The following is a 20,205-nucleotide window of genomic DNA, read 5'->3' as shown; positions in this document are numbered from 1 at the left end:
AATAAGCATTTAATTCTATTAATTTATGACATGCTATACCAAAGGGTGATTGGAATAATGCCTTAATTTCTGGGTAAGGAGAATGATTGTAGAAAATTTCTTAACAAAGGTAGTGCCTCTATCTTAACAAATTATAGCAAAATTATCCACTTTAAGCTTGCTTTCAAACTTTGTAAAACAAATATATAATTATTTTCTATTTGATAAACTTAAAAATTAAGATAAGATGCCTTAAGTGTTTAAAAAAAAGGTTTAAAACAAAATTAAAATAACAAAATAGTATTAACAAGGGACCAAACACTAAAGGAGTAATCATTTAAAAAAGGAAGATATCCTAGGCATTTATTCCAATAAGATAGGTTGTATTATAACAAAATATTTTGAAACAAGTAAAAATGTAAAAGAAAGCAAATGATATAAGAATCAATGAATTATTATTGAAAATATATGGTAATAAAAAACTGGATATAAAGAAGGAAAGTATTATTTTTATTGAAAATATTTATAATTCATTTCTCTATGCAATCAAACCAAATAAATACGAAAATCAAACATTGATTAAATTACCTATTATTAAAATATTTCATCTTTCCAAGATAAAAAATCGAAATCAATAGAAAACAAAACATGAACAACGTTAGTAAAATAAAACCGATGAAAAAAAAAAACTGGAAAATATTTAGATATTTGCCAATGAAGATAAACAAATAAGAAGCAGCAAAACCCTATATAGAGAGATATCACAAAGGAATAAAATTAAGAAAATTGTAATTAAAAGAAAAACTTACCAACTATTAACTTTAGAAGAATTCTTTGCTTCACACTTCAACAAAAAAAAAAAAAAATACACTCACTCTTGTATCAAAAGACCTTTGTAGGAGAAATACAGACACGTTAAAAGGAAGAGTTTAGGGAGGGAGGAAAAATATGCTAACAAAGGTGAAATTACATCACAATATATTTATATATAGTTTTACTATGAACAAATCCTATTTATTTATTTTTGAATTGATTTTGAATTTGTAACCGATATTTACTTTATGAATATTAATCCTATAATTATGACCAAACAGTCATATACAAAAAGAGCAATAACAAATCATTTTAAAGAAAAATTCTAATCAATAGTTAAAATTTTATTTATTTTGAAAAAAGAAACATATCTAGCTGTATCCAATAATATATCAACTCAAAACACACGTGTAGTTGTTTTGATCATTGCATAAAAAATTATAATCTCACAAATATGTTAGAAAACTATGATTGGAAGACTTTCAAAATTTTTAACCACCTATGGTTTCTGTAAATAAACTGAAAAAGAAAAAACTACTACATTAGTTGCAGCTGTTTTTGGCAAGATAAAAATTCGGTAATTCACTATCCAAATTTTCATGTCTCAACTTCAACACTTTAAGGAATTACAATAGTGTTTGCAGAGAATTTAACTCAAATTGTAAGTATGATCAATGATCAACTACATTGGAAAAAAGGGTTCTCTATCTGGTCAATTATGCTCTGCAATCCTGATTTGTAATCAGGGTAAAGTAGCTGCACTCCAAGTTCCTTCTTCATTCGAGTATTCGACACGCGCTTCTCGCCCCTTTGATTTCTCGTTTTTGCACCCGAGCTTTCTTCCAGCTCTAGATGTTCTAAGTTCAAGCCTGGCCACTTTTTCAACACCAATTTTCTTGCATATTCAAATACTTCTTCTCTTGGAGCAGGATCATCATCAACGATGTTGTAAACTTCCCTGCAAGTGAAATGCCATAAAATCTTGCAAAATTTTGCATAGTTTAGGAAGTTGATTACACTCAAAACTTACCTTGGGGGAGTTGTGTAAATAGCAGCCATAAGCGCCTGACAAATATCATCAACGTGAACTCTCGACGTATATTTTCGGTACTTTCTCATCTTCTGCCCTTCCGACAAAGGCTCCTGCTTGAGTATTGTATTGATCGCACTAAAACAAAAGAATATGAAGTAGTAAATGGAAAGTAACAGAATCCGCTAACTGCCATAAAAACATAATCCGAAATTTATAATTTAAATTGCCGATAAGATCTCTTCTCTATATTGGTGAGTTTACTTAACTGTCAAGGCAGACAGTGATGCAGTTCCTGAGCAAATTTTTTATTCGCACATAAACCGCAAAGAAACTCATAAGAGAAACCTTACTTGAAAGATAAAATGAATTACAGTAAAACAGGAAATTACCTTCTACCAGGGCCATAGATACCTCCAAGGCGGAATACTTGCGGTGAAAACCCAAGATGGTGAGCCAAATTCGACCAACCTTCTTCAGAAGCTAACCTTAATTTAGCCGACTCACTTTTCGGGTTTGTTGGGTAACTGTCGAAACGCGATGCACAAACTCATAACCAACTAAGAGAATAGTCTAACAAATTTTGAAGGGAAAACTGAACAAAAAAAGGTGATTTGTTTAGTTACACTCACTCCTCATCCACTAGTTCACCACCACAGTCTCCGTAGACGCCTGCGAGACAGGAAGCATCTCTGAGATATATTTGGATTCGAAAGCGTTAGAAAACTTCATCTCTAAGCAGCAGTAGCACATTACTTGCCGCCAGAAAACCTGGTTCTAGAAAGTCAGAAGCATAAGCAGACAACTAAAATGACAACTCAATATTGTTAAATCAAATTAGTTTCTTTTATGTTTATGCAAGATCCTTGGTATTCATGGAAAATAGTCAAACTAGAAAAGAATAACTATACATGGATCAAGTGACACCAAAATGTCCTATCATAACTCATATATGTTTTTAGTTAAACATTACGCAACATTTTTGCAAGATCAACTTAAAGAAAGAATGTGAAAGATATAATATGTTTCTCCTTATCAGCTTACCATAAAATGCATATTCTATGCATTCTTTTTTTCTGGTTTAAAACATGTAACTTATAATTCCCATTGAGAGTATGATTTCTTCATAAGAATTACAAATTTTCAATCAGAACAACAAAGATGTCTTGTGATTTATGTTTTGTGCAAAGATTTATGTACCAGATAATGCAACTCTCGCCCACGAGTGATTTTATTTTTGAAAAATCACAACTTGCAATTCTCTTATTCATGAACATGAAGGAACAACAACATCAAACTAGTTACTAAGTTCAATGAAGACTTACTAGTTGAAGACAAGTAACAGAGCCATTGAAGATTCCCATCGACTAACGAGCTTCTTAGAAGTTCTTCATGCTGAAGCATCTACAAATAAATAAAACGTAATGTAGGTTCTGAAAGAGATTACCTCAATACAAAATCCATTGACTCACGACGATATAATAATCAATAGAGCAAAATCATACTGGGTCGCCAATGCCCGCAACAGGAGGAATAGAAACAAGAAGGTGAGTGCAATCTTTCAGCAGACTTCGCATACTCGGTCTGCAGAACAAATATATGTTTAAAGTCTATACTCTATAACTAGGAAAAATGAAATTAGAAACTATAAAAACAAAATAGATAATGTAAAACCACAAAGCAGAATAGAAGAAGGAAAAACCAAAATTTCAAAGATTTAAAACCTTGAACACATCTTTAAGAATACATTTCCATTTCTTTAAGTAGCATGATTATATAAGTACTAAAGTGTTGCTATAACTATGGGGAAAAAATGAAATTAGGAAACTAAAAAAACAAACAAGATTTATCATGATTCATGATCCTCAACCTGAAATTCTGAATAGTTTGCATAGAAAAGGGATAAAATATGTTTTCTGTTCTGAAAACCTTTGAGAAGTTTTAAAAATACAAGTGACACCTTCAAGTTTCAATTCAACCCTAGATAATCTTTTGGCAGCTAACAATTAGCATAATTGAAACTTATTTCAAACATTAAGAATAAAATTGAATAAATATAAACATAAGAGGTGCTTTTGAAACTTTTGGAAAACTCCATGACAAAAGTATACTTCACCCTAAAAAAAAATTCCATATAGTAAACTTAAACTATGCTCATTGTCTCACTGAGGGTAGTTTGCATCAAAAAGGCAAACTTGAAACCCCATATCCTCAAGCTTCTTCTTCTTCACATGGCTTGTGCAAGTTCCAGAAACAACCCTAAAATCCAATCCAATAAATAACAGTAACAATAATAAATGTTCCACAACTTAACTAACTATATAGCAATAATCAAAATTAAGCTAATTAATCATTGTAATTCCCCTGAGAAAACATCAATTATTAATAATAAGAAAGAAAGAAAGAATCTAACCATCCATGATTTTGGAGTTTGAGTGCAAGGGATTGGGCCACGAATCCTATGCCAAGAATGAAGATGCGGTTCTCAGAGGAAAGAGGAAAAGACGAAGCTTTGGGAAGATGAACATGAAAATGGGAAGGTACTGGGTTTCGATGATGCAGAGGAATGGATGAACATGAAGATGCAGATGAAGCTCGAACAAGTACTTCCCCAATCTCCATCACAGAATCCAAACTACTATTCACAACGCTATTCTTTTCGTGCACATGTCTATTGCTCAATTAATAAAAGGAGGTCCTGCAGTCCTGCAGATTTGGACCCCGAATTAATTAGTCATTAAAAAAAATATCAATTTAATTTTTTAGGATAGAAAATTGTGGACATATAATGTCTTTTGATCAATATATCAACTAAAATTTAACGAATATTTATATGTATGGTTAATTATTCTAACGAATTTATCTATGAAAAATAATAATTTAGATAATAATTTTTGAAACAAAATTTTACCTGTTTTAATAGGATTCATGATAAATAAAAAGTAATTAATAAAAGTATATAAAAATTTAAAAGATAATAAATATTTTAATGTCTAAAATTATATTATTTTTTTTTTCATATGACAGTAATAAGACATGCACCACTCTAAATAACAAAATACATGACAATTTTGTTTTAATTTTGTACTATTCATTAATAAAAGGACATACATATTCACTATTTATTATCTTTCAATACTTAATTGATACTTTTTTTTCAATGATTTAATTGTTATTTTATTTTTTTAAATAAAAAACATTGTTAAAAAATATTAGTTTGGAGTAATATTATAACACCTCAAGTTTTTAAAAAAATTAAATAATAGGTTATTTATGATTTATTATTTTATTTAAAAAAAAATATTTTTTTAAAAGTAATTAAATTAAATTTTATAATATTTTAAGTTTCAAATTTATTAGAATTTTTTAAATTATTTTTATTATAATGAGATATTTCAAAAAAAAATTATGCTATTATTATTATTATTATTATTATTATTATTATTATTATTATTATTATTATTATCAAAGAAAAAAAAGGGAAAGTGGCCGAATGAAAGAAAGCTAATGGCTTCAATTCATATATATATAACGTGACATCTACCTCTCCTTATATATTCATTAATGACACTAATTATTATCATTTCCTTGATTCCATTAATTTTTTTGCCAAAGCCAAGAAGAGAACCGTAGATCATAGTAAGCATGACACCTAAACCATCTAATGTGTAATATTCTTCCTAAAGCATGATTATTAGCTCCTAATCGGCTTTGCATGTTTCATTTTTGAATAAAGTAAGAAAGAAAGAACCGAGAGAGAGAAGAGAGAAACCGTCAACCTCCTTGAGCTTTCAGCTTCGATTTTGTTGAGATATGTAACTTTAATAAAAAATCTAATCTGGTAAAAATATTCGTATCTTCTTTCTCTACACGTTAGCGTTATTTTTGTCCGGTAGAAGTTGACAGTGAGATAGCTTATCTTCTCCTTAAGTTTGGCTAATGGAGTTTTAGGAAGCACGCTTTTCTCTTCAGCAGCTCAGCTAGAAATTTTTGATGATTTTGATTTCATACGAAAATATGAGATTTTATTTTAAAATTAATCGTTTTAATTTATAAATGTCATTGAAATTTAGTGAATAAGTGCAAATAATTTATAAATGTCTTGTTTAATTAATTAATGAAAATTGACGAAATTGAGATTGTTGGTGATTGTGAATATGGTTAAGCGTGATAAAATTGTGTTGAGATTGATTTGTTGCTGTGTTTGAGGATGATGATTGTTATTGGTTTTCTGATTATTTTAGAATTGCTGAAAATTCTTAATGTTATCTGATGAAAGAATGATAGTCGTTAAACTGGGTTATGATGAGTTGTTTATTGAAAAAGAGGGAACCCGAAAGGCTGGCACAGCCCGAATTTTAGGGGAGGTGCTGCCGAAATTTTTATGAAATTGAGGTTTTGTTTGAAATGCTATTTTAAAATATTTATTTTTGGCAAATTAAATTATTTGAGACTTATTTAGTTGGAAAAGATTTATTCTTTTTTAAATTCGATTTGTTAAGAAAAGTCTAATGTTTTAAATTCTATCCTTTGAGAAGGGAGTTTGTTTTAAATAATGACTTAAATTCGGTTTATTAAGTAAAGGGACCTCTACCACATAAGAGCACAGAGCAGTGACTGAAAAGATATTGAGTGTTGTTGGGTCTTAGTGCAAAGTGTCTAGTGAGGACGGCGATACGTAACGCTTACTTGACACATTAGAGACGGCTCAGTGAGGACGGCGATACGTAATGCTCACTGGAGGCCGTGGGCTTTATGTGTGAATGATTGTGCGGGGATGCCCGTGTGTGTGGAATGGCTTACAGGAGAAAGTGGCACATGCTTCAGCTGGAGAATCAGCGCCTGCAAGTACTTGCAGAGGTCATGTTCGACATACTTCAGCTAGAGAATCAACGCCTACAAGAAGTAGAAACTTGCAGAGGTTATGCCACTGGAATGCCTTATCTGACTTGCGAGTCGGATTGCGTCGGGTGCGAGTCGAAACCGACAAATGAGCTCATTACCTGCGATAGGACTAGACATGCATCATCCTTGTTTGCACCTTTGCATTTGGTTATATTTGCTTGTATTACTTCTCTGTGATTGTGTTGTTTGACTTGTTTGTATGTTGGTCTGGATCTCTTTCTTGAGCTATTAGTTTGCGAATGTATTGAGATGTTTAAGAATTGATGTTGTGATTGTTGAGGATTAATTATGTGGCTGAGAAATAGTTAATATGACAAGTTTTGTGAATGGGATTTTATTTTAAACTCGGAAATTTAAAAGAAAGTATTTAGTTATCTAAAGTAAAATTTAAAAGTATTTTCAGGGGTTGGTAAAAATATAGTTCTCTTGAGTAAATGGATTATTTGCATTTTAATCTCTACTTCTACGGCATTTTCGTTCCCTACTGAGAACGTGTAGTTTGTTCTCATCCCAAAATCTTCCACCCTTTCAGTGACAGGTTCGAAGGTTCAATATGAAGCTGTGGACGAGTAGTAGATTTACTTGTGATTCCTGTTGTTTTTATAGAGTTCCCTCCCCCTTGTTGCTTTAGCTTTTATTTATCCAGAGGAATAGGTATTGTATTCGAGTTTTATATTGAATTTATTTGTATAGCAAGTATTATTATTAATAATTATTTGAAAATTTGAAGATCTTTGATATGTTGATTTTAATTACTAAAAACAATTTCCTGGAATTTTCTATAAAACTGTAACGCGATATCGAACTAAAGGCTCAATATTAAATAAACATAGTATATAATTAAAGGAATAGAGGTAAGTAACGCTTAAACTTTTAGTACGACCATGAGGTGCTAAAAGTTAGGGTGTTACAAATATTATACATCTAAATTTTTTTTATTAACTAAATCCAATTAAGTTGGTTTAATATAATAAAAATCAGTTATGACAATTATTCTAAATCTTATTATCTAACTTAATTGAACTTGATTCATAACAAAATTTAAATATGTAAAATTATTTATTAATTTTTTTAATGGATATTAATAAAAATATAATTTTTAAATTTTTTTAATATAACTAATATATGTATCCGTATTCTTTACACGATAATATACAAAATTTTCCTGTAAGACCCTAATAACCATCATTGTAATTGTAAGTTTGTAACTACATATATTGATGTTGTTGTTGGCAAATTCACTAATAAATACAACAGAAAATAGTTTTCAATGAAGACAAAATGGAAGTTGGCAGGCATGAGAAAGATCAAGTAACATTAATTGATATTGGAATTTAATATATATAAATTATGTTACTTGTAAAAAAAATCTCTCGTCAATATAAAATACATAAAAAAAAATAACGAAAAAAATAAATAAATTTATAACTTTATAGTTTATAATGATTAATTTTTTAAGAAAAAGTCTAAAAAATCAACTATAACATAAGTTAATTTAAGTCAATTTTTTGTATTTTTAATTTTGAAATTGAAAAAATTAGAATAGTGGGAAGTATTTTTTTCTTTTTTAATAATAGACTTTCTGTTTTTCAATTAGTTAGCTATCTCCTAATTGATTTCTTAGCGGAGTCTTTTTTTTTTAAATATTAGATGATATTTAGTATAATGCATAATTATGATGCAGTTGTATGTTTTAGTGTGATATTAGAAACTAACAAAAATCGTTTTTCGCAATTTTTAGACAACAGCAAGGAGACAAAAAAATAACAAAAAAAAAGAAAAGAAAAACAACTAGAAATATAGTGGGAGCGATTTGATGTACGGTGAGATAATTTATTGTACGGTGGAAACGATTTGTGAGGAAGATAAAGACTTATAGTTGCTAAGGCTCAAATTTTTTATTTCTCTTACAAATTGCTCCCACTATACATCAAATTGCCCTCACCATACTTTTAGTCTCTCTTTCTTCTTTTTAACTTTTTTTTTTGTCTTCTTACTGTTATCTACAAATCGCAAAGAAATTATTACTACTAGCCTCTAACATTACAGTAAAATACACAGTTACATTATAATCACGCATTATATTAACAGGCAGTCAATAATAAAAAAAATTGAAGAAAAATAAATTACTGATTAATTAAAAATACAAAAAATATTTCTCATTCTTTAAAATGTGAGACATTTAAATTTTTTTGTCCAAAATATATATGAACAAATAGGTCATTTAGAAAAATTTAGATGTCTCGTATTTTAAAATGTGATTGACGTTTTTATTTTTTCAATTAGTTATTTATCGTTTCCTCAAAAATAAATTAAATAATATATATTTAAAAATAAATACATAGCTGATCGTTAGTGTGTATATATATAACACTTTCAAAGATTGTCATATTAATTGCTATCATTTATTTTTTTTTTTTCTGTAAGATTGTGAGAGAACAGAGAACATATCAGCCAATGAGTGGGGCTTGGAAATAAATAAATAGGCGGTACCCATGGAAATAAAGGTAGTTGCATAACCAACAACTTAAACCAAACATCATAATATATATGCACATTAAAATCAAAGTGAAAAACTTTAAAAAAAAAAAAGGTCCATCAAGTGCGATATGATCGAAGTTAAGTGACTAAATTTATGGTTTGAGTTGGTTCGCAAGTTTGAACTATCAATTCCTATATATCATAGGTTTTAATTAAGCATCTCAAATTAATGTTATATATTATTGTTGTTGTTATTACTCTAGCTCAATTCTAATTATCCATGTATAAATAATAAAAATAGATAAAATATATTATTAATATAATAAATGCGGTAGGTGTGGCAAAATTAGGTGACAGCCTATACCTATCTTGCAATTGTACTTCATACTCTCCATTGCTTCACCATTTTTATGTTTGTTTTTATTTTTTATTTTTTATTTTCTTTCTGTTCTTCCATTCCATGCAATGCAATGCAACTTATTATTTTTTGGGGTCCCTCTCTTTTATTTGAATTGATTGACAAAATTTGTAGTGACTCATATGAATATATGGCCTTAGAGGAATGAAGATCTTCACTTCTATCCTTGATATAATATATATATAAGAAAGCATATATTATTCTCCTAAATTTCCTCATCAAAATCTTCTTATCTTCTGAAGCTTAATTTGCAGTAAGTATATACTATATACCTCTCTCTCTCTCTCTCTCTATGTTCTTTAAATATTTTGGAATCTTATCTTATACTATAGGAAGAATTTCAAGTATACCGGGAACACCAGTGTTTCAGTTATTTTAACCGTTGATTTGAATTATAAAAAATATATATAATATATATTAATTGAAATTAATGGTTAAAATAACTGGAACATCGGTATTTCTCGGTATGCTTAAAATTTTTCTTATACTATAATATGCATGATGAATTGAACAATTCATGAACTTATTGTTCATTTGAAACACAGATTTTGGTGGTGTTTTTAGCACATAATAATAATAATGGAAGAATCAATTAAGAACATGATTGTTGTTGGAGTTGTTTCATGGTCATCAGCATTTCTTGTTACAAGGAGGATCCTTCAGAAGCGTTCTTTTGATTTCAGCAACAGAGTTATCTCAACAATTCATGCAATTTTGGCAGTCACGTTGGCTTCAATCTCTGTTCAAGATTGGAAATGTCCAATATGCCCTGTAGCTTCAAATTCTTCTCTTACACAGGTATTATATATATCATGTATTATTTAAGGTGAATGCTATCCTACTCTCTTTAAAGTAACATATAAGTTATCATTTCTGATGTGTCATCTTTTAATTGGGTGTTTATTTTAACCTGAGTATCGTGTAAGTAACATGTAAGTTACCCTCTCTAAATACTCAATTAAAATATGACACATTGGAGAGGGTAACTTACATGTTATTTTAGAGAGAATAAAATAATATTCACCATTATTTAATACTAGAGAGATGTATTTATCGGGTTAGATTAAGTTGCTTACATTATACTTTTTGAATACAGTCATTTGTGCATTAACACAGAATAGATGGACGTTTTAGTAAAACCATTTCTTCTTTAGTAAAACTATCTTAAGTTTGTCAAGTAACATTTTATTTTTTATATATCACAATAAAAACAGAAGAATTATAATTCAAGACTAAAGAATCTGCCTAAGAAATATAACATAATCAAGTTTGATTTTTCATAATAACTTTAGAGACTGAAATTCAAATAATTATCTAAATTCATAAGTTTGATTATATTTTCTTTTTCTGAAAATTATGCCAAGCCAAGCAAGATTACTTCTATTGAAACAACATGTTTTGGTAATGTTGGGAATTGAATGAGAAAGTTGCTAATGTTTGAAGTGTGAATTCAGATGCAAGTTCTGGCAGTGAGCGTTTCATATCTGATATATGATTTGGTGTGTTGTCTGTTTGGTGAAAGAGTGAGTATGGACAACACCATCCACCATTTGGTTAGCATTCTTGGACTTGGTGCAGGTCTTTGCTATCAAAAGGTAACTAATTACTAAGTAATAACATTTCTCACTCTTTACAATTATTTTATCTTATTTTATTTCCAAAGTTTTGTAAAACAAAAACCAATAACAAAATTTTACTGTTTTACTTTTTACTTCCTTTTTCTTTTCGAAAGTTAAGAGTGAGACTCGAACCCACGAGCTCTAGATGAATATGGGGAGACTATGTTATTTGAGTTATAATTTGTGTTTTTAATTTTTGTTATTTGAAAAAAAACAGTAAAAATAATAAAATTATATACTTTTATATTTTTTATTTTTTCATAAAATTTTAAAAATAAAAAATATTAAAAAATAAATAAAAATACAAACTAAACTTATCTTAAATATGTCGTAATATTTTTTATAGTATCTAAAAGTGGGATAAATATTAGTTTATTTGAACTAATTAAAGTGAATTAAGATATCTTTAAGGAACAAAACCCATTTTTAAAATTTCATTATAACTAATGCCTAATTATTGTTGCATATATGTGGGAGAAGTGTGGTTCAGAGATGGTGGCATGTGTTTGGATAACAGAGATGTCAAGTCCTTTCTTGCATTTAAGGGAGCTTCTCAAGGAACTTGGTTACAGGGACACCCCTCTTAATTTGGCTGCTGATGTAAGTACTTCTACTTACCCTTTAATTAATTAATTTTCCCCTTAATTAGGTTAAAATAGTTTCTAGATAGGGACCTTTAGCTGTCTCATTAAGGTATGATTTGAATGTAGCTAATTTAGTGACACTTATGTGTTATGATATTATTAAATCAACTTATGTTTTTTATTTTAGCCAATATGTATCTTAAAAGTATATATTAAGATTATCGATTATTAAATTAAAAATATAAAATTTAAGTTTTTAATATATTTGTTATGTATTTATTAAAATAAAAATTTTAAAAATTTCTGTTAATAGTAATTCTAAGTTATTTATTATTATTATTATTATTATTATTATTATTATTATTATTATTATTATTATTATTATTATTATTATTGGATCTGGAATGCTATGAAAGAGTTATACATTCATGAAGATATAAAGTTATGCTTCACTAAAAATAAATTTAATAAATGACGAATTCATATATTGACCATGTACTATATATGAGAAAAAAAAAATGATCATATTAACTAACAATTTAAGTTTGGTATAACGATTTCAGCTCCTGTTTGCTGCCATATTTACATTTGCAAGGATGGTGGCTGGACCCTATCTCACCTATGTCACTTTATCTGCCAATAATCCATTTCTCATCAAGGTATAAACGGATAATGTTAGGTAAACAAAAAAAAAAAAAACAGACAGAACTTGTCTTATTTAGCATTAATTAATTATCGTAACAATTAATGAATGCTAAATAAGGCAAGTTATGGCTGTTTTTGGCTGATTTTCTTTGGTTACCAAATATTTTCGTAAATATTATTCATAGCAAAATATCAAAATAGTTTTCGAAAGATTATTTCGATAAAAAAAAAAATTAACCTTTAAAAATAGTGATTATTCATTCAATATATCTAAAATATTGGTTTTATTTGAAAAGTTAATTCAATTGTCAAACAAAGCTAATTGTTTGAAAATATTGAATATATAATTAATTCTTTTGAGTTATTTTGTTGGACAAATAATTTTTTAGAAACTATTTTAGTACTTTCTTTTGGAAAAATATTTGAATGATTCCAGTGCATGTTACAGGCTACAGCATTGGGTTTGCAGCTAGTAAGTGCATTCTGGTTTTTCAAAATCCTAAGAATGGTGAAATACAAATTGACTAAGAAGAAATCTACATCTATAAATGGCACCAACCATGTCAACGGTATAAAGAAGTAGATCAGTGTGTATAAAGTAGCAATCCAAGCTTCCACTTGTTTGTATTTTAGATCATTCTTTAATTTTTATTTGGAAATTAAATTATGATTTGGACAAAAAATTAAGATAGAATTTTTTGCCCAAGTTGTAGTTCAAAACTTGATATGCAATCATGTACCAAACAATTTAATTGACAGAATTTAATTGATTCTTGTACCCGGTAGACATCTTATTATTATTATTATTATTATTATTATTATTATTATTATTATTATTATTATTATTATTATTATTATTAGTTTACACTTTTCAGTGTATAACATTTGGTTACTGCCACAACACTTTGGGTCATTAATGCCACATCTACAATAACTTTTAAGCTACATAGTTTTAAGAAGATATATTTAAGACTTAGAAAATTCAGGATACTATCATCACTCTTAACAAAAAAAATTGACATTGGTTGGAATAAATATCAAAAACTAATTTATAAAATACAAACTGTGAGAGAGTCAATGCAAAACAGATTGCATGATGCATATTTCTTGTTCTAATCATGCACTACCCGGATATCCATGGCTCTAAGAATTTTTAAGTAGTCTTTACTCTTTCCCAAAATCAGCACTGTAATGAGCACTGGATTCAAGCTTCTTAGCATCATTCAGTTTTCGAACAGCCTGAAACAGAAGAATGAAGTCAAATTATTGTTCTGTTACATGAGTTGGTAAACCCCTTGTATATGTAATTAATACACAGAAAAATCACCTCCCTCAAGATGGAACTTACCTTCATAAAATCTTCATGGATCACATAGTCGCGCTCTGCACGGATTGCGGACATTCCAGCTTCCGTGCAGACATTTCGAAGATCGGCCCCATTAAAGCCCTATAAGTTTGCCAAAATAATTTAAAAAAACACAAACCAATCAAACATGGATCAGTTGGCTAATAAAAGTAACCAAAATGTTTGTACTCACCTCTGCAAGCTTCACAACAGCTTCATAGTCTATTTCACCATGCTTAGCAATCCCAGCAGCATGAATCTTGAGAATTTCCATCCTCGATAGTTCATTTGGCAATGGAATTTCTATTTTCCTATCCAACCTTCCAGGACGTAGAAGAGCAGGGTCCAGTACATCGGGTCTGTTCGTTGCCATTATCATTTTAACCTACAATTCAAGCAACACAACAAACGAATTTTCCATAAAATTTATTCTACAGAGGACTAATCATTGCAAACAGAAGACAAATTAATCAGAAATGGTTGATACGATTTACATTACATTTGAATCATATCTCACATGTTCTACAGGCTTTATCCAACTATACCCCCACAAGGCCACAACCAACAAATAAAACACCAAGATAAAGTTTTTAATCCTTCTAAATTGCTACAAGGAAGAGAGAAAATGTTTCTAAACCATCACGGTGGTCTCCAAATAAAAACAAAGTAAATGCAGCATGCTGTACCTTTCCAAGTTGATCAAATCCATCTAGTTGATTAAGCAACTCCATCAGTGTTCTCTGAATCTCACGATCAGCACTTGTTCCCTCACTAAAACGGCGACCACCAATGGCATCGATCTCATCCATAAAAATGATGCAGGGCTTGACAAACAAAGTAGAGATTCAGAACTACTTCACATACACATGCATACATACATATCTATACAAATAGATATACACATATACATGTAGGAAAATACTTCGGACGAGTCTCACCTGGTGATCACGTGCATACCCAAACATTTCTCGTATCAACCTTGCACTTTCTCCAATGTACTTATCAATTATGGCACTTGAAACAACCTACATCAGAAGTTAGGAGTAAGACACTATTACCTTAAAAGGAAACTTCAAATACAAAAATTCAGAAAGAAACAAATCTGACCTTCAAGAAATTAGCATCGATATTACTGGCAATTGCCCTAGCTAACAGTGTTTTACCCGTACCAGGAGGCCCATAAAGGAGAACACCCTAAAAAAATGAGAATAGAGAATATTCCAGTCAAATGCAAATTACAAAAAAATGCTACTTTACAGGAACAAAAAAATGAAGATGGCATGCTGCCAAAAACAGAGTTACACCAAACAGATCAATCACCTTAGGAGGTTTAATTCCAACACGAAGAAAAAGTTCTGGATTCATCAGAGGCAATTCAATTGATTCCCTCAATTCCCTTATCTGATCAGAGAGACCACCAACAGCGGAATAACTCACATTACCGGGATCCTCGTGCAGCATATTGTAAACAACCGGATCAACCTGTCAACTCATGACAGATAAGTGCTACTTATTCATCAAATAATAAAAAACCCCAATTAAACACTGGACATGAACATATTCGTCAAATAATTATCTCAAGAGAATGAATTGTGCTACATACTTCACGTGGAAGAGCTCGCATTATGGTGAGTGTTGTCATATCAAGAACCACTCGTGTACCGGAAGTCAATTTTTCCTTATCAACTTTACTCCGGCATCCTACCACATACCTTGGTCCGCTGCTTGCTTTAACAATCACTGAGATAACCCAAGACACAAAATACAAGTTATATCATTGAACCAATCATAAATCCAAATCAACCAAGAAAACTAAGAAGATAGTATATGGTATAGCTACCTTCTAGCTAACGAAACTAAATCAATATAAAAGAATCAGTTAAGCAAAGAATAATCAATCTAGTAATAAAGACAGATAAGATCAACTTACACCACCCTAAGTTAAATTAATCCTCACACCATTAAATAACCTTTTCAATCCACTATCATTTAATACCTTCTTCCATAGGGATAAAAACAACATAATAAATGCTTCCTAATACCAACAAAAAAGAAGTAGTGTTCATTCTGCAAATTTTGGCGCAAATGATCAACAAAATAGATAGCTATAATTCAATGTTAAGGCTACATTACAATATCATAAGTTATTAAGTGCGTCAAGTCTTAAATCAATGTGAATTGACACCTCCACTATGCTGGTAAGACAGGCAAGCATCTTAAAGCAGAAAATTTTGAATAGAGTTCAAAAATAAAACTAAAAATAAAAAATTTACAGCGTTCATTGTCAAGAGGCCTGAGAACTTCCCCAATGATCTGGCCAACGCTTTGAAGAGACTTCAAGTCATCCTCCGTTTTATTGAACTCTTTCTTCGAAGCTCGCAAATTCTCTCTCACTGACACAATTCCAGTTCCAACAAATTAAAATTAACTAATAATCAACCAAACAAATCACAGATAACTTGAATAAACAAAACCCTAACAGCTAAAGCAGCTAAACATTCATGATTCATTCATTCCTCTTCCCTTTCTCAAAACCCTAACGAAATACAGTTTCCAGAAAGCAGAGATTTTTAATTAAAGGAAACGAACCTGATCGAACTCTGGACTCCAATTCCTTGTGCTGGAGGAGCTTCTTTCGATAATCCGCCACCGCGTTACGACGTCGTACGGCGTCTTCAGCATCTGTCATTGTTAGTTATAAATATTGGTTCTTTCTTTCGATTTTGGATAACCAAAACACAAAGAAGCTTAGCTCCGAGCTCTGTGGTGCGTTTCCAGAATCTACAGTTTTTGCGGCTTCTACTCTCTTCACAAGTTACCGTGTCTTGTTCTCTACGGCAATTTATGTTTGTAAAGTCCAAACTACCCCTACAGAATACAGCATTATACTTAATTACTTATACATACGGTGTTAATTATTTGGTGGAAACTCAAGTACAGCCGACTTCACGTGAAGTCATTAGATGAAAATTTAATCAAATCGGTTAAATCATCTAACAGCTCTCAATTATCAACTTCACGTGAAGTCGACTGTACCTGAGTTTTCACCTAATTATTTATTTCATTTAATAAAAAGAAAGTTACTTGTAGACCAAAGATTTGGTAAGTTCAACATTGAATAATAAATAAAGCATTTAACGCTATTTTTTAGAATAATATAATTGTATCATCGATAAAAATTAAACATAATATTTTGTTCAAAGTACCAACGGATCAGCAGAAAATTTATTTGTTTAAGTAGCTTTTTCTAAACAATATTTTCTCAGAAACGAAAATATTAATTGAATACGATTATTTGTGTTAAATGAAAATTTCATAAAGAAAAAGAGTAAAGACAAAGTCAGTTAACAAAAAATGTAAAATGATATATAGAGGTTTCTTTTAAAAAAAAAAAATTGAATTAACGGTAGAGAACATAAGACTAAGGAGGTGGATTAAACAATATCTGAGTTAATATGGATGGAGTCATTTATATAAAAAAAATATAAAAACTAAGGAGGTAGATTTTGTAATCTTTTTTTTTTCTACTATTTATTTATTTATTGGCCTTAAGCAAGTTGTCATTGTGAATGTTTCTTAGTAACTTATGAATAATCTGAAGGAAGCAATGAAATAAAAATGGAAGAAAAAAAGATAAACAGATGATAAAGATTTAAAAAATAAGGCGGTCAAAGAAAGTCAGCTCTGCAAACTAAACAAAAAAATTATGCTGGCATTTGAGCACCAAGTAACAAATAAGGCAATATATCAGGTTCCTATAACTAATCTGCTTTACCGTAACCGGGAAAACCTTAAACATTACTGCAATTTTTTTCAAAAGAGAAAACATACATTGGTTTGATCATTGTATTATATGAATAGCAAATTTAACCAACATGAAATAACGCTGAAAGATAGAGATGAAAGTAACCAAAGATAAAGCCATCTGATTAGGAGAAAAAATAAATAGCAATCAAATGCAATTGGTGTGAACAAAAATAACAAAAGCATTAATCAAAAGAAAATATTAGCAAAAGAAAGTGTATTTCTCTGAGCTATGGTTAATAGAGGTGTTTGCGGTACGGTTTACTTTTTTTTAGAGAAAAGTCATTAAATTTAATTGTTTAATTAAATAGCGGTTCGATTTGGTTTGATTTTTTTATCTAAGCCATTCGAATCAATCCAATCCTATTTGAATCGGTTTGGTTTGGTTCAATTTTTCGAGTTTTTCAATCAATTAAAAAAAATACTACCATACTATTTCACAAAGTCACAACATTAAAATCGACAAACACAAATACACAATAGTTAAAAAAGAATCTATTGAGTAGGATCTAATGCCTCTTTCGAAAATTTTTTGCATTGCGATAACAAGTGATTTTTCATGTTACCGGTGCCATTTTTATGTGTATCACAAGCATAATTAGCCCCACACTAATTGCATTTAGCTCTAGGGTACCGTGGATTACTAGTTTCATCTTTAATAAAGTGATCCCATATCCAATATCTAGGTCTACAAGGCTTTCTCTTACCTTCGTTGGTCTCTGTTTCAGTGATGTCATCAACAGGAGCTTCTTCAACAGCCTGTCTTTTCCCTCATCCTCTACTAGCAAGTTTCCTTGTGTTTCTACGAGGAGTTGGCACAGCAGGCAATGCAGTCGAAGATCTGCTGCTTGTATATTCATTCGAAAGAGAAACTAGCGCAGCAGGCAATCCAGTGTCCCCATATTCTCACTTGAACTAACATCAAACTACATAAACAAATACATTGAACAAAAAAAATAAATTTATAAGCAATTTACAAAATCAAGAGCAGAAACACAACAATAAATAAATTAAAAATAGAATAACAAATAAATTAAACAATGAACAGTGAACCAGCGATCAGAAGTAATTTCAGTAAACAACGAACAACAAATAAAACAATGAACAACAATCAGAAGCAATTTCAGTAATTCAACAACAAATAAAGTAAACAATGAACAACAACCAGCAATAAATATACACTGAAATGGACATTGAACAACAACGAACAACAATCAGCAACAATGAATAAATGATTATTGAACAAAAATTAGTCAAATTACATACTAACTCGGAGGTTCAGGCTCCATATCTGACTTGAAGTGGTGGCTGGGTGGCTCGGTGCCGTGATGTGTTATGAGTGGCCAGAAACGCAGGTGTACTGCTATGGGTGGTCAGAAATGGTGATGTGGGTGGCACGGGGGGTGGTGCACTACTGGCTGCTGGATGGTGTAGTGTCCCCGACCGCGAGGATGGTGCTGGCTGGGGCTGGGTGGTGCTGTCCGCGAGGAAGTGCTGGGAGGAAAGATTCGGCGGCGCTGTGAGGTGGTGGGAGGAAGGGCTTGGCTGGCATTGGGAGGTACTGCAAGAAGGTGGGTTCACCGTCGGCCTGGGTTTCTTTAAGTTTGAGACTCGAGAGTGAGTGTAGAGAGCAAGACTGAGTTAGTGGGTGTGTCTACACAAGACAGAGAAACGTTGACATATGTCTTCTATTTGATTTTTGAGACACACAATTTTGAAGGACACGCTGGTATACAGATTGACACAAATTACATGTATTCAATGTACTTCTAATAAGTTGAGACACAAAAATTAATATTGAGTCACTGATTATTTTGACATTTTACCCTTATTTTATTTCTATATTTTTATTTTTGTCCTATCTTCTCATCCCTTTCCAGATCTTTTCATCTCTTCTTCCCTCCCTTCTCCTCCCCAATTCAACTTCCATCTCTTCTCTCATCCCTTCTCCCCATTTCAACTTCTGTTTTTTCTCTCTTCATGGCCAATCAACCTCCTCTACTAAAGTGCCCCTGCCACTACTGTATCACTTCTTTCTCATATTCTCCAGATTGCGTCTCTGTCTTCTTCCAAATTTCTAGATCTGCGACTTGTGTCTCTGCCATGTCGCAGTCGAGCCTCTATCATCGACCCATCATGCCTCCATCTTCATCTCTGTTCATCCTTCTATTTGCTCTCTTTTTGAATTTTTTTCCTAAAATAAAGTTCTATTTTTCTTTGTTTTTTATTATTAATATGTGCTATTTTTAGAAAAAAAAAATTTTATAGTCTGAATGCTATAGACAATTTCTTTCCGTTGGCTTCTACGCCATTGAAATATCTCACCTTCCAATTAATTTTTTAATTTCTCAACTGCAAAACTACGATATTCTATTCATTCATCATTGCTTCAACAACTTAAAATTGACACAAGGTATTCAAAATGGAAATATGCCAATTAATTACTTGTTGTTTAATTAGGAATATATATATTGAATTTGTTGTTGAAATTACTGTAATTTTTGTTAAAGGTAGATGATGGTAGTAAAAGTAGATGATGAGGGTATTATTGACTTTTAAAAGTTTTATATGTTTTATGTATG

The 20,205-nt window shown here is 30.5% G+C and overlaps 3 protein-coding genes across 3 annotated transcripts; 1 reads left to right on the top strand and 2 right to left on the bottom strand.

Moving 5' to 3' along the window:
- Nucleotides 1–1,347: 1,347 nt before the first annotated feature.
- On the bottom strand, nt 1,348–4,525 carry LOC112758395 (uncharacterized). Its single transcript, XM_025807064.3, has 8 exons — nt 4,236–4,525; nt 3,989–4,081; nt 3,328–3,406; nt 3,148–3,226; nt 2,455–2,494; nt 2,215–2,349; nt 1,823–1,960; nt 1,348–1,750 (listed from the first exon to the last, which is right to left on the bottom strand). The coding sequence occupies exons 1-8, from the start codon at nt 4,442–4,444 to the stop codon at nt 1,471–1,473; spliced, it is 1,053 nt and encodes a 350-aa protein (XP_025662849.1). The 5' UTR covers nt 4,445–4,525; the 3' UTR covers nt 1,348–1,470.
- Nucleotides 4,526–9,600: 5,075 nt separating this feature from the next.
- On the top strand, nt 9,601–13,253 carry LOC112756439 (uncharacterized). The gene is made up of 6 exons (XM_025805033.3): nt 9,601–9,879; nt 10,172–10,424; nt 11,081–11,221; nt 11,726–11,845; nt 12,393–12,488; nt 12,923–13,253. Exons 2-6 carry the CDS (start codon nt 10,206–10,208, stop codon nt 13,055–13,057), a joined length of 711 nt encoding a protein of 236 aa, XP_025660818.1. The 5' UTR covers nt 9,601–9,879; nt 10,172–10,205; the 3' UTR covers nt 13,058–13,253.
- A 223-nt stretch (nt 13,254–13,476) lies between these two features.
- On the bottom strand, nt 13,477–16,687 carry LOC112756437 (26S proteasome regulatory subunit S10B homolog B). The gene is made up of 10 exons (XM_025805032.3): nt 16,409–16,687; nt 16,093–16,212; nt 15,423–15,559; nt 15,140–15,301; nt 14,927–15,013; nt 14,758–14,844; nt 14,506–14,643; nt 14,013–14,204; nt 13,823–13,921; nt 13,477–13,713 (listed from the first exon to the last, which is right to left on the bottom strand). Exons 1-10 carry the CDS (start codon nt 16,506–16,508, stop codon nt 13,639–13,641), a joined length of 1,197 nt encoding a protein of 398 aa, XP_025660817.1. The 5' UTR covers nt 16,509–16,687; the 3' UTR covers nt 13,477–13,638.
- Nucleotides 16,688–20,205: the final 3,518 nt, after the last annotated feature.

This window comes from Arachis hypogaea, chromosome 16 (genome assembly GCF_003086295.3).
Source record: "Arachis hypogaea cultivar Tifrunner chromosome 16, arahy.Tifrunner.gnm2.J5K5, whole genome shotgun sequence".
In the NCBI taxonomy this organism is placed as follows: Eukaryota; Viridiplantae; Streptophyta; class Magnoliopsida; order Fabales; family Fabaceae; genus Arachis; species Arachis hypogaea.
The sequence above is the reverse complement of the archived record's forward strand: the minus strand, read 5'-3'. Positions and strand labels throughout refer to the sequence as shown.